Genomic DNA, 15,577 nt, shown 5'->3' with positions numbered 1-15,577 from the left:
TAATTATTGCCAAAAAAAGCTGTAAAAAGTTGCTAATTATAGCTAAAAAGAATTGTCGAAGGTATTTGCAGTACGCAACTATCTCTGAAATTGCTGAAAAACTACTAATGACGATATTATTACCTTCGACAATCTTTTTTGGCAACAATTAGCGAGAGATGTCCCATACGAATCCTGATTTCCGCATTTCTATGATGGAAATATGGAAAGCTACTACATACTTTTTCCACCGGAACACTTTCCGCGGGCCGGATGGAACCCCTTGACGGGCAGCATTTGGCTCGCGATTGCACGCCTATGTATATATAAGGCCAATTAACTGCATAACACTTTTTGGAGTCATCCAACACAATTTCATACTTGTATTAGCACAAGGTCATGCTGAGCCACTCCTTCAAACAGGTTTATTTTAAACACAAACAGTAAATCAAGGTAACTGAAACGAAGTGCATGAATACAAGCATCAAGATTAATTGTGAGAGAAGATAGTATACTAGAGAGAGAAGATGCTCCCAGAGAGCAGTTGAAAATAAACATTGATACAGCTTCAAAAGCAAATCACCGGACTTGGAACAAACGATTAGCATCAAACAAAACAAACTAAAGGCTTTGCCAAACCTTAACGAAGTGTCACGAATAAAAAAAAAATATCCCAATCTAATTGAAAATGGGGGAAAAAAAGCATTACATATATAAAACAAAAGAATAGCTAATGATGAAGAAATTGGTTCGGACGCACCCTTTTGTCATGCGCCGCACAAGAAGTGAGTATGGATTCATTATTCACTCGCGATAGACGCGCTTGGCCGGTGGTGGCGCGTATCCCGCGGGCTTGCGCAGCTCGACGGACATGGTCTCGCGTCCGTTCTTCTCCTCCCACTGCTTGGCCTGGTCCTCGAGCAGCCCGCAGATGGAGCTCTTGCTGAGGTGCTTCATGTTGTCGATCATCTTGTACTGCTCGGGACTCTTCTGCTTTAGGAAGAGCATCTTGTGCTTGTAGCTCTCGAGGTGCTCTATCACGTTGATCTTCGTCAGCGACCCCTGGCACAGGTAGCACGTGTATATGTTCTCGGCGTCGCGGTCGGAGCTGCGGCGCTCTGTCATGAACGACAGGCCCAGCAGCGGGCCGGGGTACCTGTCGAGCAACGACTGGATCTCGGGGCGGCTGCGCACCTTCATGTTCTTCACCCTGGACGGGGTTTCACCCGGTGCCTTCTTCATGTTCTTCAGATGGCGCTTGCCCGCGACGTGAAGGTCCCAGATCTGCTTGCTGTTCATATGGCTGTGGCATATGGTGCAGTAGAAGTCCGACGTCGAGCGGTCCGGCTCCGATCTATGCTGGTATTCGTTCATGGCTCGCTCCTGCGAATGTCATGAAAACAATTAGCGAATTCGATAAACAAAACGTCGAGGTTCAATGAAAAACTCATTCAGGTAATTCACGTGAACCTGCCCCATTCTCTAAAGCTGAGCCCCAGCCTGGCCCAATACGTACCATGGTTGCTCATGGGCAAACAGTGTGGCCGCTCCACCATCGGCAATTATTGTTAAATGTTGGAAAGCATGGGCCCACCCAGGCACGGCCCTCAGGTTCAGAAGGGGTGGGGAATCGTGAAAATCAAATCTGGTTAAAATTCTCTATAGCAATCATGTGAAATGGCAGGTATGATGTCACTCTCCGCTATCCATACTAAGGTTTTTAACAGATGGCTGATGCGAAGATGTTTAGGAAAGCGAGAAAATTCAATTGCCCCTGCGGGGAATCGAACCCACATCCTTTCACTTTCTGGGTAAACGCCTTAGACTACAGTGGCAACGAAAATCTCGATCTTTCCTTGGAGTTCGTGTGCACTGAACGGGACCGTACATGGCCAGCTGTTAAAAACCTTAGTATTGATAGCGGAGAGTTATATCATCCTCCGATAAGTCGCCATCTAGTGGCATTGTCGGCAATTGTGAGCTTTGGACTACGGTCCCATTCAGTGCACACGAGCTCAAAGGAAAGATTGATATTCGTTGACTCTGTAGTCTAGTGCGTTCACCCAAAAAAGACGTTCGATTCCCCGCAGGGAAACAGTTGAATTTTCTTTCTTTCCTAAATATATCTTCGCATCAGCCAGTAAAAACCTTCGTATTATAAGGCTAGTCGAAGAAAATCATCAGGACCTTACGGAACCCACCCGAGGTCAAAAAAGCCGTCTTTCTTCGCGATATTCCATCCGTCTGGCCACATATTCAGAGCCGTAACTAGGCAGTTGCACCCGCACAGGGCCCACTTGCAAGGGGGGCCTAAATTCAAATTCTTGCACAGGGCACAGGAATGGCTAGCTACGGCCCTGCACACATTGGTCGAAGATGGCTAACGCCGCTGGCCCTCATGGCAATAAGCAGATACAGGCTTTTCGAACGGAGGAGGATTTTCTACCTCAACCCTCCCGCCTATGCTAGTGATACAGATTTTTTGGGGAATGGAAGGGGCCGTAGCCACTCCACCCCTCTCCTTGCACCGCCGCCTATGCTTGTGGGGGCCCTTTGGAGGTTTTTTATGGGGGGGGGGGTGATCCTTGAACAAGTATGAGAAAACGGTTAACTCATTTTTAATTGGTATACAGTGAATATTATTTTATGAAAGAGTCTGTGGCTATTATTTAATCGGCACATAGTCCTTGGACTTCATGTTACTGGCACAAAGGGTCTGTGGAATAGAAAAAGACAAGTTTCCCCTACCCCCTAATTCAGGGTCTCTTACGACAGTCGAAGATTCAGAGCATGGGCAAACGGAGCACGTGCTCAGTGCCCACAATTTTCAGGGTCCCGAAAATTGCTTCCTTTTTGCATTAAAGACACGCTTCCCCCCTCCTCAAAGAACACTATACATGTAATACATGGGGGGGGGGGGGGCAAATCTCTAAGAGTAAGCATATAAATTCGTAGGCAGGCAACACTAGTCAGGTGGGAGGAGGGTCTGACAAAAACATCACTTTGTCCGGGTGTCCATGATGCTCTTAACACGGCCCTTCTATAGCTACTTTATAATTCACAGAAATAGTGGTAATAAGAGACATCCGAGGGTCCCTGTAGTGGAAGCCGAATTGGAAAAACCGGGGGGGGGGGGGGTCCGGGAATACTTTGTAACGGGTCCGAGGGATCATTTTCATTCACCGCCATTGTATGAACGACACAATGTGTGATGTGAATTGTGATTTACTCAGTCTTAGGAACTGTTAATTAAAAAAATATATATATATTTCGGATTTTTTTCAGGGTGGACATGTTCCCACAAGGGTGAGACTCCCACAGGGCTTTATCCCGGGGGGGGGGGGGGGGGCACGATTCATAATTTTTCTCACATAATAAATTCACTTTAAAAGAACCTGTGAAAAATCTGTCCAGGGAATAAGCCAGAGAACACGGCTTACGGGCCCTGTGGAAGAATCACATTTTCATTTCATACCGTGCACCGCCCAGGCTCTATCGACCATTGTCAATTTCTGCAGGATGAGGGAGCTGGGTGATGTCAGGTGCTTCATTATGCATATAAAATACAGTACATGAATATAAACACATTTAAAAAAAAAAGTTATACACTGATTTGAAAATTTCTATTATACAAAATTTAATATCGATAAGCTCTTACAATGTCTTTGTAAGATTCTTTGATTCTCAACTAAGGGCTCACGTGGCCAGGTGGAGAATCACAAGGGTGCGGCTGACAGAACCAGTGATGATGGGGGGGAGGGGGGTATGGGTACTTACGTGCCCTGGTGCAGGATGTGGGGCCCCATAGGCATGGCCTCTCCACGCTCTCAACCCTGCGAACCGTGATGATTTTGAGAAATTTTTTTTTGTTTTTGGTAGAGATGCTCATGAAAGTCTATCCTAAAGGCTTGCCAAAGATCCAAGCGTAAAGGACCTGCTGCAGGATGTGGGGACATACATGTCCACGGGAGTGGGGCGGATTTTTCGAAAATAATGTACACTACGTGGGGGTTGGGGCTGCAGTGCATCGATCTTCACCAGCGGTTCGTAACGTCAAAAAAGTTGGGAAGCAATTTCATAGTCTACTTCATACATGTCCAGCCTATAGTCAGCGGGCCAAAAGCCGGCCTCATTTGATGTGGCCCGCGACATCAACCCTAGTATTGTAAAAAAAATCAACTTAGTGACGCATTTACGGATCACCGAAGTCACATTCTACACAGTTCCAAATAAGGGGCCCCGAGACACATTTGCAGATCACTGAAGTGACCCGCACAAATTTACAGATCACCGACGTGTGGCAGGTTTCCACTTTAGCGACACGTGGCACAGTTCAGATCACTCAAGAGGCCCACGGCAATCTTCAACATGACTCAAGTGGAACGCGGACATGACCCTTACATCATATAGAAGAACCCCCCCCCCCCCCAAGCCAGACTTTTTAAGGGGCCTTCTATGGTGGATTTACAGCACGAAAAACAAAAATTTGTGGTAATTATCGCGGGCTTCAGCCCCACTATTTGTGATGGCCTATGTTCGCGACCCTTTCCTAGATCACTAAAGTGGCCCCACGACCATTTCTTCAAACTAATGAAGTGGCCCGCATGGTCATAAACCTTTCGATATTTTACTCTAGCGGTTTTGAAACGGTGGTCCACGGATTCACTGGAGGTCGCTAAGGTGTGGTCGTACTTCAGAACTATGCATAAATTAGGATCACAAAATAGTCGAGCGGGGGTTGAATCTACGGTTCTTTCGGTATTGGCCGGGGAGGTGCGATCGTGATCGCAGTCTAATAAAATACAAATTAGACAGAGAGTTCACATTCAATAAATAAACTACGAGCACCTTTGAATTTGTTCCAATGTACATTAAGTCATCGTCATCAACGATTGCAAACCGGATTCGAAACCTGATGAGCGAGCGGGTCGGACCTTAAATTACCGCAGGATATACGGCTAAGAGGAGCATTAAATAAATATATCAGTCAATTTTAATAAACAAATTCTCACCTTTGTTTATATTTATTTAAAAACTTGTTTATACTCAAGAGGAAAATGATATCCGTCAACAACGCGTCAGTACCGCCTCCACGATGGTGACCGATGGAATGACTAACGAAAGGCGGGAAATGCCAGGTATTTCGCAACAATAAACAGCCTTTACAACGGCTAGCGGTTCGTGAAGACTCGTCTGCAAGTAGTTTGATAACCATACGACCTACATTTACCGGGACACACTTTTTTTTTTTCACGGTGGGGTTCTCAACCTGGGCCAACAACGCCCTCTCGTGGTTCTAGCCTGTTTCAGACCCGGGGATTCATTTTGTGGAGTTTTCAACATGTTTTGGCATCTTTTTTTCCTACAAATTTTCTTTTTTTTGTGAAAAATTCACTTCGTTCAAATTTTTTTCAACCAAGATGACGCAAGAGTAATGCATCTTCACATACAATTTGTTCCAGAATTTTATTGCCAAATTTTATGTAATAAATCTCCCTTTTTCCCAGAAGCATTTTCTCTTCGAAGCCATCTTAATAAAAAAAGAAGCCTGTACGTATAGCTTCAAGTGCTGCCCTCTGATGACAACGGGATCCGAAAATTTTGGCTACGACGTTTCGTCCCCGGTACATTTCGCCCTCGAAAATTTCGTCCTGGTTATTTCGCCTGCCCTGACCATATGGCTGAAAGAGTGAATGACCACGTACGTGACTGATTCTGTGAGTGGCCAAGTGATTGGTTGAGTGGCCGCGTGAGTGACCATATAAGGAGGTGAATAACCACATGAGTGACCAAGTGAGTAAGTGAGTGGAAGTGAACCGTATGGGTGAATGAATGACCATATGAGTGTTAAAATGAGCAAGAAACGAGTGAGTGCGTGACCGTATGAATGACCTCGAATTATGAGTGATTGTATTATGAGTAAGTGTAAGTGACTGTATGGGGAAATTAATGACCATATGAATGATCAAGTGAGTGACAACAATCCCGAACACGGCAATGCTTAATAACCGAAAAAAAAACGAGAAACAAATGCGATATCCGAGGCGTCGACATGAAGAAAACATTGGATGGGCTGAAAGTTGCTGGTCGTCCTGTATATACGGGACTTGAGCATACACAGGAGAGGGAAGGGCCGTATTCACCGACATGGTTTAAACAGTGGTCACAATTTTTGGATAAGGATCAACGTATATTGGTTAAAACCGGAATTTAACCAATCCGTGTCGATCTCTCATCCAAAAATTGCGACTATACTATTTATCAGTCAAATTTACTGATTCATTTTATTTCCCCACGGAGCCCATGGGAGGTGCGCACGGAGCCCTTGGGGCTCCGCGTAGTACCGGTTGAGAACCGCTGGTTTAAATCATGCCGGTGAATATCACCCATGCGAAAAGGAAAAACAATCAAACTTGTTTGTGCGAGTAATATAACTAGACTATGTGTGATCTATTGTTTCCTGTTTTTTCTCAAATATCCCAGACTTCCACTTGGCGAAATTTACATTTTGCGAAGGGTTTTTTGAGTGGCTTCCCCCCCCCTATCGTTTTATTTTCTCACGTAATTGCAGGCAGCACCGTAAGAAATTACGAAATTATCGAATTTTAAAGTTGTGGGGACGGGGAAATAATGTTTGCCCCGGGCGGCAAAAATCCTACTTACGGCCCTGATTGCAGGTGGTTTTTCCGATTGTTGTCTTAAATTCGAGTGTTTAACTTTACATTATAACCTCTCTTTTGCGGTCATCGACGGGACAAAAAAATTCGCCCGTGAAAGAGGAGTGACCGTTAATCAGGGATTTGAAATGCATACTTTCATTATACAAGGGGAAATTATTATTTGGCCGTAAAAAAGGGGTGACCGCATCTTAGGGGGGTCCATTAAGAGGGGGTTTTACTGTATTAGTTCTAAAAGGGCCCTTTTAAGGGCAAAATTACATTTTTTGTAGATATTTTCCAGCATTTCTGCATATTCTGTAGAAATGTGAGAATTTTTCGATGTTGATTCCTCTCCCAGAGAATAGACGTATAAAATCGGGGATAAGAGACCCCGAAACTATTAGGCCGCCTCTGGCCGTATTATTTTAGTACCTTGCTCCGAGTCTGATAAGGACGGCCTTGTTTAGTACCATACGTTAGATATTGAAAAAATTAATAATTAAAAATTAGTAAATTAAAAAATGTAATATACCATAACTATAATATATTACATTTTTACAATATTAATATTGAAAAAAGATTTTACTTTCGTTTTTCCTCTATTCCCGCTGTTAATATATACGCGGTTAGATATACTTATGATCTGCTGCCATCTGTCAATGCAATAACAAACTATAAAACTGAAAAATTTGTTTGAAACAAACTCTGCGACATGCTGCCATCTCACGACTAGATATTACACTAAGACGTTTTATATAATTATCACTAGATGGCAGTGTAAAAGTTATCAACGATTTTTTTCTGGAATTAAATGAAAATTGGAAATTCATTTCATAAAAAATAAAAAACACTCCTTCATTTTCAAATTATAAAAAATTTTCAGAAAGGGCACGAGGAAGTGCTGGAGGACCTCGGCTCGATTCCCGGTGGAGACAAAGAATTTTTCTTTCGAAGTTGAACCTCGGGACCATTGATATCCAGAAAGTCTCTTCCTTTGATGTATTAAAATTTTGCTTTTGGTTTTGTTATTAACAAAATTTTCAAACAGTATACCGTAGAATACTTTCACTGTTTCGAGAAACCCCTATTAATGGCCACCCCTTGCTTTAAGATCAAATAATAATTATGTTTTATTAACTCCCGGTAAGATTAACTAACAGTTAACTCCCCAGTTTATTAACTCCCCCACTCCATTAATTTTTTATAACCAAATGATGATTACATTTTAGTTTTAACACTTTATTAAGACTCCTCCATGTTATCCTACGGTGATACTCTTACAAACGAATCTTTACATCGCTCCGGTGTCCGTAAAAGAGGGGTTTCACTATATACACGTTAAGGCTCTTCCCCCCCACCCCCCCCCCACCCCCCGTCAAGCACCAGTGTTTCTCAACCGGTGTTCTGTGGAATAGAGCTTCCTGCGAGATATCAACTACTGCAATGTTTCTCAACCTTTGGAAGTCCACGGCCCGGTTGACTTCTGTTTTGGGAGTGGAAGGCCCGGCCATGCATACGACTAATGAGGGAAATAAATGGGTAAAAATTTAACGGTGAACCACTCACGGCTCGGTTTTACTGATGTCGGGGACCGGTACTGGCCGCGGCCCAGCGACTGAGAAACACTGAACTAGGGTGTTCCACGAGAGAGATACAGGGTTGGTCAAAAGTCCAAGACACAATTAAAAAACTGATACAAAATCAACTGATTGACATATGGGCGTTTAGTTTATATTAAAAAAATATTAAAATTTCGAAAGAAAATACCTTTATATGTTATTATAATCGATTTCTGTTAATTCCAATACTATTTGAAGGGTAAGAACTCAAAATTTCTCTTTAAGAAATTCATTACGACCCAACCTTTAAGCCATATATGATAAACCTTTGACCCGCAGACCAAATGTGGACCTGAAGGTTATCTGATGTGGCTTGCCCCCCCCCCCCTCCCTAAACCTAATTTAGTAAAAATGAACTAAGCGGCACATTTACAAATCGCTTAAATGACCCGTGGCACAATTTTAGAGCATTTTAGTGCCCCGTGGCACATTTTCAGATCATTAAAATTATCCTCAAAGATCACTTCCACATTCAAAGAACACTTAAGTAACCCGCGACACAGTTCCAGAACACTTAAACGATCCGTGGCAAATTTAGAGATCCCTTCAGTGGCATGTGGCACAGTTTTAGAGCACTTAAGCGGCCCCCCAGTGCGGTTCTACATCACTCAAGTTACCCACGGAACAATCAGGTGCCGAATAACTATCGAAAGGTTTTTCGTTTTTGGCGCACCGAATAAGATATCATTAAGAATATTTCATATCTTCATAAAGTGTAGTTGATGACGTAAGCATCATCCAACCCCCCCCCCACCCCCGTCATCAAAAGTTAGCAAATCGGGAAACCCCCTTCCCCATCGATGCTGACGTAATACTTGAATGAACCCTTATCAACCATCAGAGCCGAAACAACAGGAGGAGGGGCATTAGCCCAAGTGGCAAAATTTAGAGGTAAAAACGGCTAAAAATCTTTTTTTTTTTGGTTTTTATTTTAAATTGACGGAGGGGGGGGGGGGAATCAAGCTCACCCATTACGACGAAAATTTAGTTACGGCTCCGTCGTACTGAACCCTAATCGTACTTCAATATTAGCACCGTTTGTGGAAGAGAGAGCCGGCAGATCCCGTAGACAGATTTTCACCACTACGCTTACATAAGATGAAAATTCAAGGATTGACAACCTTTACTTCAAATATGGGAAACAGATGGCGGTACCAAAAAGAACGCGAAACAAGCATGGCTCTGTCAACATAGATATGTTAGGGTTGTGGTTCTTGAAGTGTGTGCGCCGCTGCTCCTTGAAACACCGCCAGTCACTGTTAGAGGGTGCTGCGGTTAGCTGGCTCATTAATGGGTGCCATATCATGAAGCGGTTCTCTAACTATTCTGGAGAGCGACGAATTCATATCCACATTAACATGCTCACTTCACCGCAATTTTAGAGATACTTGGCAATTTGACTTATCTTTGATTGCTCTTATAGCTATAATTGTCAACATTAGGTATCTTTCACAATTTTTATTGCAATAAAATTGGGGCGATGCATCAAAAACGATCCTTTTTTCCCGCATTTTTATGAAGAAATATGGTCAGCTTTTTACTGATGATACTCTTCTAAGGAAATACTTTTTGTGGTCAGATGGAAACGCATTTGGCCAGTGGCTGTGCACCCCCTGCTTTAGGTCCTTGAGACTATTAGGGCTTTAGGGCTACACATACACTCGGAACAGGCCCGTCATTTGGGGGGTCACGGGGCCGTTGCCCCACCCCTGGTTTTTGAAAATACACTATAAAAATGTTATTTATACATTTTTATGCAAAGCACATACATTGAGTACATGTGCTTTGCCTCCCCCTCCCCCCCCCCCTGGAAAAAGTTGAAATGACGGCCCTGAGACTCGGAACACACATTTCGGCGTGTACCGATTCAATAGAAATTCTGGAGAGGAATTACGAAATTAAGGGCAGTTAAGTAGTAGTCGAGGGTGGCACATCTTAACGGTACTTTATTTTATTTCTTTTGCGAGTATGGATTGGGAAGGGGGGGGGGGTTAATTACTTGCTTACCTTCAGGTATGAAATATCCAATAAAAACTGTACTGCAATACATGTCAGCAAAATTTCGATTATTTATTGGGGGAATAAAAGCATTTTTACTGCAAATCACCGCTAATACGTTAATCGTTTGATTTTACATAAATTTTTGTACTGTGTCATTGCTCACCCTGTAGCAATGGACAGAAATAGCAAATTATGTTTGAAATCTCAAGGATATTGACGTTGATTCCAAGGGATATTGATGCTGATTCCAAGGGATATTGATCCAAGGATTTCGCGATAGCAGAGAGGTTGACCAACACCGCTGAGACTACAATAATTTCTAGAAAAAACTGTATTTGGATTAAAATGTAGGATTTAAATTATTCGTGATTGCCATTTTCAACTATTTTTCATTTTTCTGCAATGCACGTAACATGAAATAAACTAAATGAACTGAAAAAAATTGCTTTTATATAGTTCAGTTTTGATCATTTTTATTTCACTGAAATAAATATACTTTTCATGGCATCATGTCTCGTAATACAGATCAACTGTACTTTTGAAGGAGAATAAAAGGTCAGACTGATCTTGATATCACAGATGTGCCTTTTTTTTTCGAACTCGTCAACGAAATGAGATGCTTCCTAGTATCAGGGATTCGAAAAAGTGGTGCAGATGCTCTGTCATCGGAGAAAATCGATCAATTCTTTCGAAATCCTCATTCCATTAGAATGGGCCGAGAAGAACATCTAATCAAACTTCGTAATCTTGTGGCCTCGTATATCCATACGAGTTCCTGAAGTCTCCATGCTCCTATGATAATACAATACATCAAAATAAGTTTATCGGTATTGATTCACTTGATAAATAAATCACTAAACATTTTCATTCATTTTGTAGATTTTACGATATTTTTTTTTAAATTATCATAAACCTGCACCTCATAAAATAAATATAATCATTGATCGTTTTGTCTTAAAGCATTTTCATGTAAACAATTGATGATTAGATCGTAAAACATGGATTAAAGTTTATTCCAAATGGACTTCCACAATGAGTTCTCCAGCCGGAGCTTCATGTGTTAACCACAAGGTCACAGTCCCCCACATAGAAATCATTATTTTGGTTTTTGCTAAAAGAGTTTATCGCAACAAGAAATTGGAGCTTCGATATACTACTACTACTACTAGTCCCCACATGTAGTAGGGTGACAGGGCTTTTTACCTTTGGGCCGGAATTAAACTCATTATTATTTTTGTCTTCCTTTTGAACTATTTATCATGAGGAGCACCGCAAATAATGTTGACTTGGGGGTGGGGCTCACCAAATATACTAACCTAGGGAGTCTACCGCAGCAGAAAATGAGGCCCTCCTCCCCAAAAAAAAAAGAATAATACTCCAAAAATCATACTCTGTATATCTATGGTGAACTAATTGTTTTTTCCCACATTGGCCGCATAGATATTCATGTAATTTTCATGTCCGAGTTTTGTAAATAAAACAACAATTAATACGTACAATATTTGTATTTGAGAAAAGAGCAATTTGCTTCCTGAGTCTGAATTTGTTAATTACATTAGTAAGATAATCACCGTTATAAATGGTGACAATTGTACCAAGTCTGGAGAATTATTGTAATTTTTTTTTAAACTGTTAATGAACTTACATCTTGCTTTTCCATAATTTTCCACTTTAATGTCAGAGGCGGATTTAACTGTTGGCACATCGGGCGCGCACCCGAGGCCCCGGCTTCTGAAGGTCCCCGAAAAACCCAAATTTTACTCTTTTTTGATAATTTATGGGACCAGAATTTTGTTGTTGTTTTTTTTGCCAAGGGCCTCAACCGACTTCAATCCGCCTCTGCTTAATGTATAAAACTAATTTGCACACATCTAAAACCTTGTGGGAGAAAATGATATTGCGTGAGGGGGGAAAAAATATCCAGAGAGGAAAAGTATCTAATTGTATTTTGCTGAAGGATATCTGTCACTACTTCTCTTATTTCCATATCCACGTTGAAGGAAACAAGAACCGGTCACAATGTAATTGAGTGAGCATTGACTTATCGTTTCTTTCCGGCAAAATTTGTGCAAAAGACTGCTAATATATTAGTTATAATAATAATTGATGTTAATGGTAATTATCGGCGGAAAGCATTAACGTTAGTTATTAACTTTTTAAATGAAAACACCAAAAATTATTCAATTATAACTACTGTATATTGTTTTACTTTTGTTTTAAATTCACTGCATTTTTTTCTTTTGTAAATAATATCAAAATCATGCGAATCTTTTAATACGAAAATAATTGTATATATGACGCCATGTTTTCTTAATTTCTTATAAGCATGGCGAAATAACAATTACATAGAGTAAAAACAAATCTAATAATAATCATATTAAACATTCTCAATGCTCAATTTTTCGACTTAATCAAATTTTGGTAATAACTATAAATTGATGACGAACATGTTTCACATTTTATAATATACTTCAAAAATAATGAATTATTGTAGTTTTATATAAATCCAATGCTTACTCATAGAGCATTCATTAGTATTCATTAATACCTCTAAGTAATAGGTAGGCTATATTTTGTCTTCATTTGAAATTTTAGAAATTTTTCTAACGAATAGAAAGATCTAAATAATGGTTTCGTTAATGTGGGTTCACTTCTCGTTTCTTGAAAATGTGGTCCCGTCGGTGTCCACAAAAGAGAGGTTTTACTGTACTCGTATACAATGAATCAGCAAAGTGCAGTTAACAGTATTTTTTTTAAGCACGAAAGACCTTTTGCTAGCTAGCTACATAACTATTCGCATTGTACAAAACGCAGTCCTTCAGTATTGCTTGAATCGCCGTGTTCAAAATACTGTATTGAATAAGCGTTTCTCTCGTATGTTTCCTGCCGGTGTGAGTCGATTATTTATTTGCTCTCAAATTACAAAATTTTTAGCGAATCTTCTTTCACTCATAACAGAATACTGGTACGAGTTAACACTCTCAGATCAACAAATCACAATGTACTAAGGAGTGGAGTGCCATTTGAGAGAAGATTATTGGGAACATTATTCCTAACCGTCTGGAAGTACCCTTTGAGGATGATTAAAGAAGGAATTACTGTATGTACGTTCTCTAAGGAAGTATACCAAGCACTGATATAGCAAATTTTCTAATTGGAGGTAAAAGTTTGTGCTGTATACCAGCGTCTCTCAACCTTTTTGAACCCTAGGACCAGTAAAATGTATGGAAACAATTCGACGGACTTTTCCCGTATTGCGGGGCATTCTTTGTTCAGTATTTTTTCATACATTTGTACCATTTTTTCAACGATGCTTATCTGAATTCGTAATGTTTACTATAGAATCGTGAATAAACATACATAATTATATTCGTCTTATATATGTCAAGTTATACGTTTTTCTGGTATTTTTTCAGCGATTTTAACTACAAATTACTAAATTTTTCTACAGTTGCGGATTTTACTGACTTATGATAACGTTTTTGATGACGATTGGCAAAGTCCCCTTATTTCACCGTATTTAAGATTTCAGTTCCTTTTTTTCTGAATGAACTATGGTCATCGACTCCTTTTTTTCCGTCAGATGCATTTTTGTTCACTATGATTGTAACAGCCCTTTATTTCCCATCCTTCATCCAGTAGTTATCAGCATTGACAACCATATAGCACAGTAATTAGTAAACTTGTAAATTACATTTCTTGGCTACAATTATTAGTGATATCCCGTATTTAGGTTCGCAACTCTTCCCGCATTTATTTTAACGAGGTATGGTGAACCAAAGTATGTGAAGGTACAATTTTTATTTGAACTCATATGGATATGACTAATATCAATTACAACAATCGAATTAATTTTCATTGAGTTAGAATTTATTTATCAATTGTGCCTGCAGATCACCTATGTCATGGTCGCTGGCCTACTCTGGTCCGAGAACCATAGGTTGTGTGTGTATGTGTGTGTGTGTGTGTGAGGATACACTGCTGTATACTATTTTAAAAGAAGTTAATAAAGATTATAATAAAGAAGTTATAGGGTTATACACAAAAAACAGCTTATTAGGATAGATATAGGAGAACATGTCACAATCATCCTGTCTTCCACCATCAGTAATAGGGACGGAAAAATAACGTTTGCCACCGGCGGCAAAAATCCTAGTTACGGCCCTGATTGCAGGTGGTTTTTACGATTGTTGTTTTAAATTTTAGTGTTTAACTTTACAGTAAAACCTCTCTTTTGCGGTCATCGACGCGACAAAAAAATTCGTCCGTAAAAGAGGAGTGGCAGTATACATATAAAGCTGGATGGTATCTGTGGTTGTCACAGATTTTTCTTAAGAATTTTTCAAATATTAAAATTCAAAAATTCATTGTTTGGACGTCTTAAAATCGTGAGTTAGTAATTATTGTCAGATTGATTACAACATAAAAAAGAGTGTCTTACCGCATATTATATTAAGCCTTCAAAAGCACGAAAACAATCCCGAACACGGCAATGCTCAATAACCAAACAGATATTTCCTTGGAGCAGGATTTTTTAGCCCTGGTGACGAATCTGCAGAGTGACTGAATCATTATTAGAAAGGAAATAAATATCCAATATATGACCAACGCGCTAGAGAGATTACGAGTTGTTGTTCCGAGTGCGATGAATTTTGTTTGTGTCCGTGAGAAATAAACATACACCTGGTTTAAATACTCAGACCTTCAGACAGATAAATGACTAGAAGACGAACCGGTATGTGCATGTGTAGGCCTACGCAAAAAAATAAACAAAACGACCGTCTTTGTGTTATGTTGTTTTTTTGTAAACAACTTTTTTTATGACTGGCCATATGCATGATGCGGCACAGCATCAATCCGTTCAGCTCATTAATGGCCGCTTTCGAACGAGAACGAAGCTTTCAATTTAATATGTATAATAATAATCGTCACGAAACAAAATAAGCGGCTTTTTGCAGTTATTCATTTTGCAGAGAGAGATTATTGCACCCTTATTATTATTTTTTTTCCTTGATGAATAGCCTCTGGTCAAGGCTCGGTGTCTCGTGTTGTATCAAGGTCGTAATCCCGTGCGTGTTGTGTATTTTCATTTGTCTGTTTTTACGTGTTTTTTTTCTGTTCTTCTCTAGAGCGTTCTTAGATGAATATTTCTTTCCATTAAAGGTATTCGATAGCTTTTGTTATAAAACGTGCGATGTTATTTACCATCTTAGTTCCAGAAGGAAAAATGTTTTGATGGTCTATGTAACCGCAACGCAATTTGTTGTTGTTGTTTAGGAATTCCAGGAACGAACTCGTCCTTGAATTATTACTGTCGTC

General features: G+C 40.2%; 1 protein-coding gene and 1 long non-coding RNA gene across 2 annotated transcripts; both read right to left on the bottom strand.

The window, feature by feature from the left end:
- Positions 1-392: 392 nt before the first annotated feature.
- Positions 393-5,095, bottom strand: LOC149083061 (uncharacterized). Its single transcript, XM_089236914.1, has 2 exons — positions 4,992-5,095; positions 393-1,362 (listed from the first exon to the last, which is right to left on the bottom strand). Exon 2 carries the CDS (start codon positions 1,351-1,353, stop codon positions 784-786), a length of 570 nt encoding a protein of 189 aa, XP_089093040.1. The 5' UTR covers positions 1,354-1,362; positions 4,992-5,095; the 3' UTR covers positions 393-783.
- A 5,619-nt stretch (positions 5,096-10,714) lies between these two features.
- LOC149083060 (uncharacterized) lies at positions 10,715-14,924 on the bottom strand. The gene is made up of 2 exons (XR_016193216.1): positions 14,700-14,924; positions 10,715-11,050 (listed from the first exon to the last, which is right to left on the bottom strand). It is a non-coding gene; the product is annotated as an uncharacterized LOC149083060 (long non-coding RNA).
- Between the last annotated feature and the right edge of the window lie 653 nt (positions 14,925-15,577).

Source organism: Pholcus phalangioides, unplaced genomic scaffold, assembly GCF_987345545.1.
Source record: "Pholcus phalangioides strain wild (caught in Gottingen) unplaced genomic scaffold, Ppha-v1.0 ptg000009l_1, whole genome shotgun sequence".
In the NCBI taxonomy this organism is placed as follows: Eukaryota; Metazoa; Arthropoda; class Arachnida; order Araneae; family Pholcidae; genus Pholcus; species Pholcus phalangioides.
This window is presented reverse-complemented; position numbering and strand designations above follow the sequence as displayed.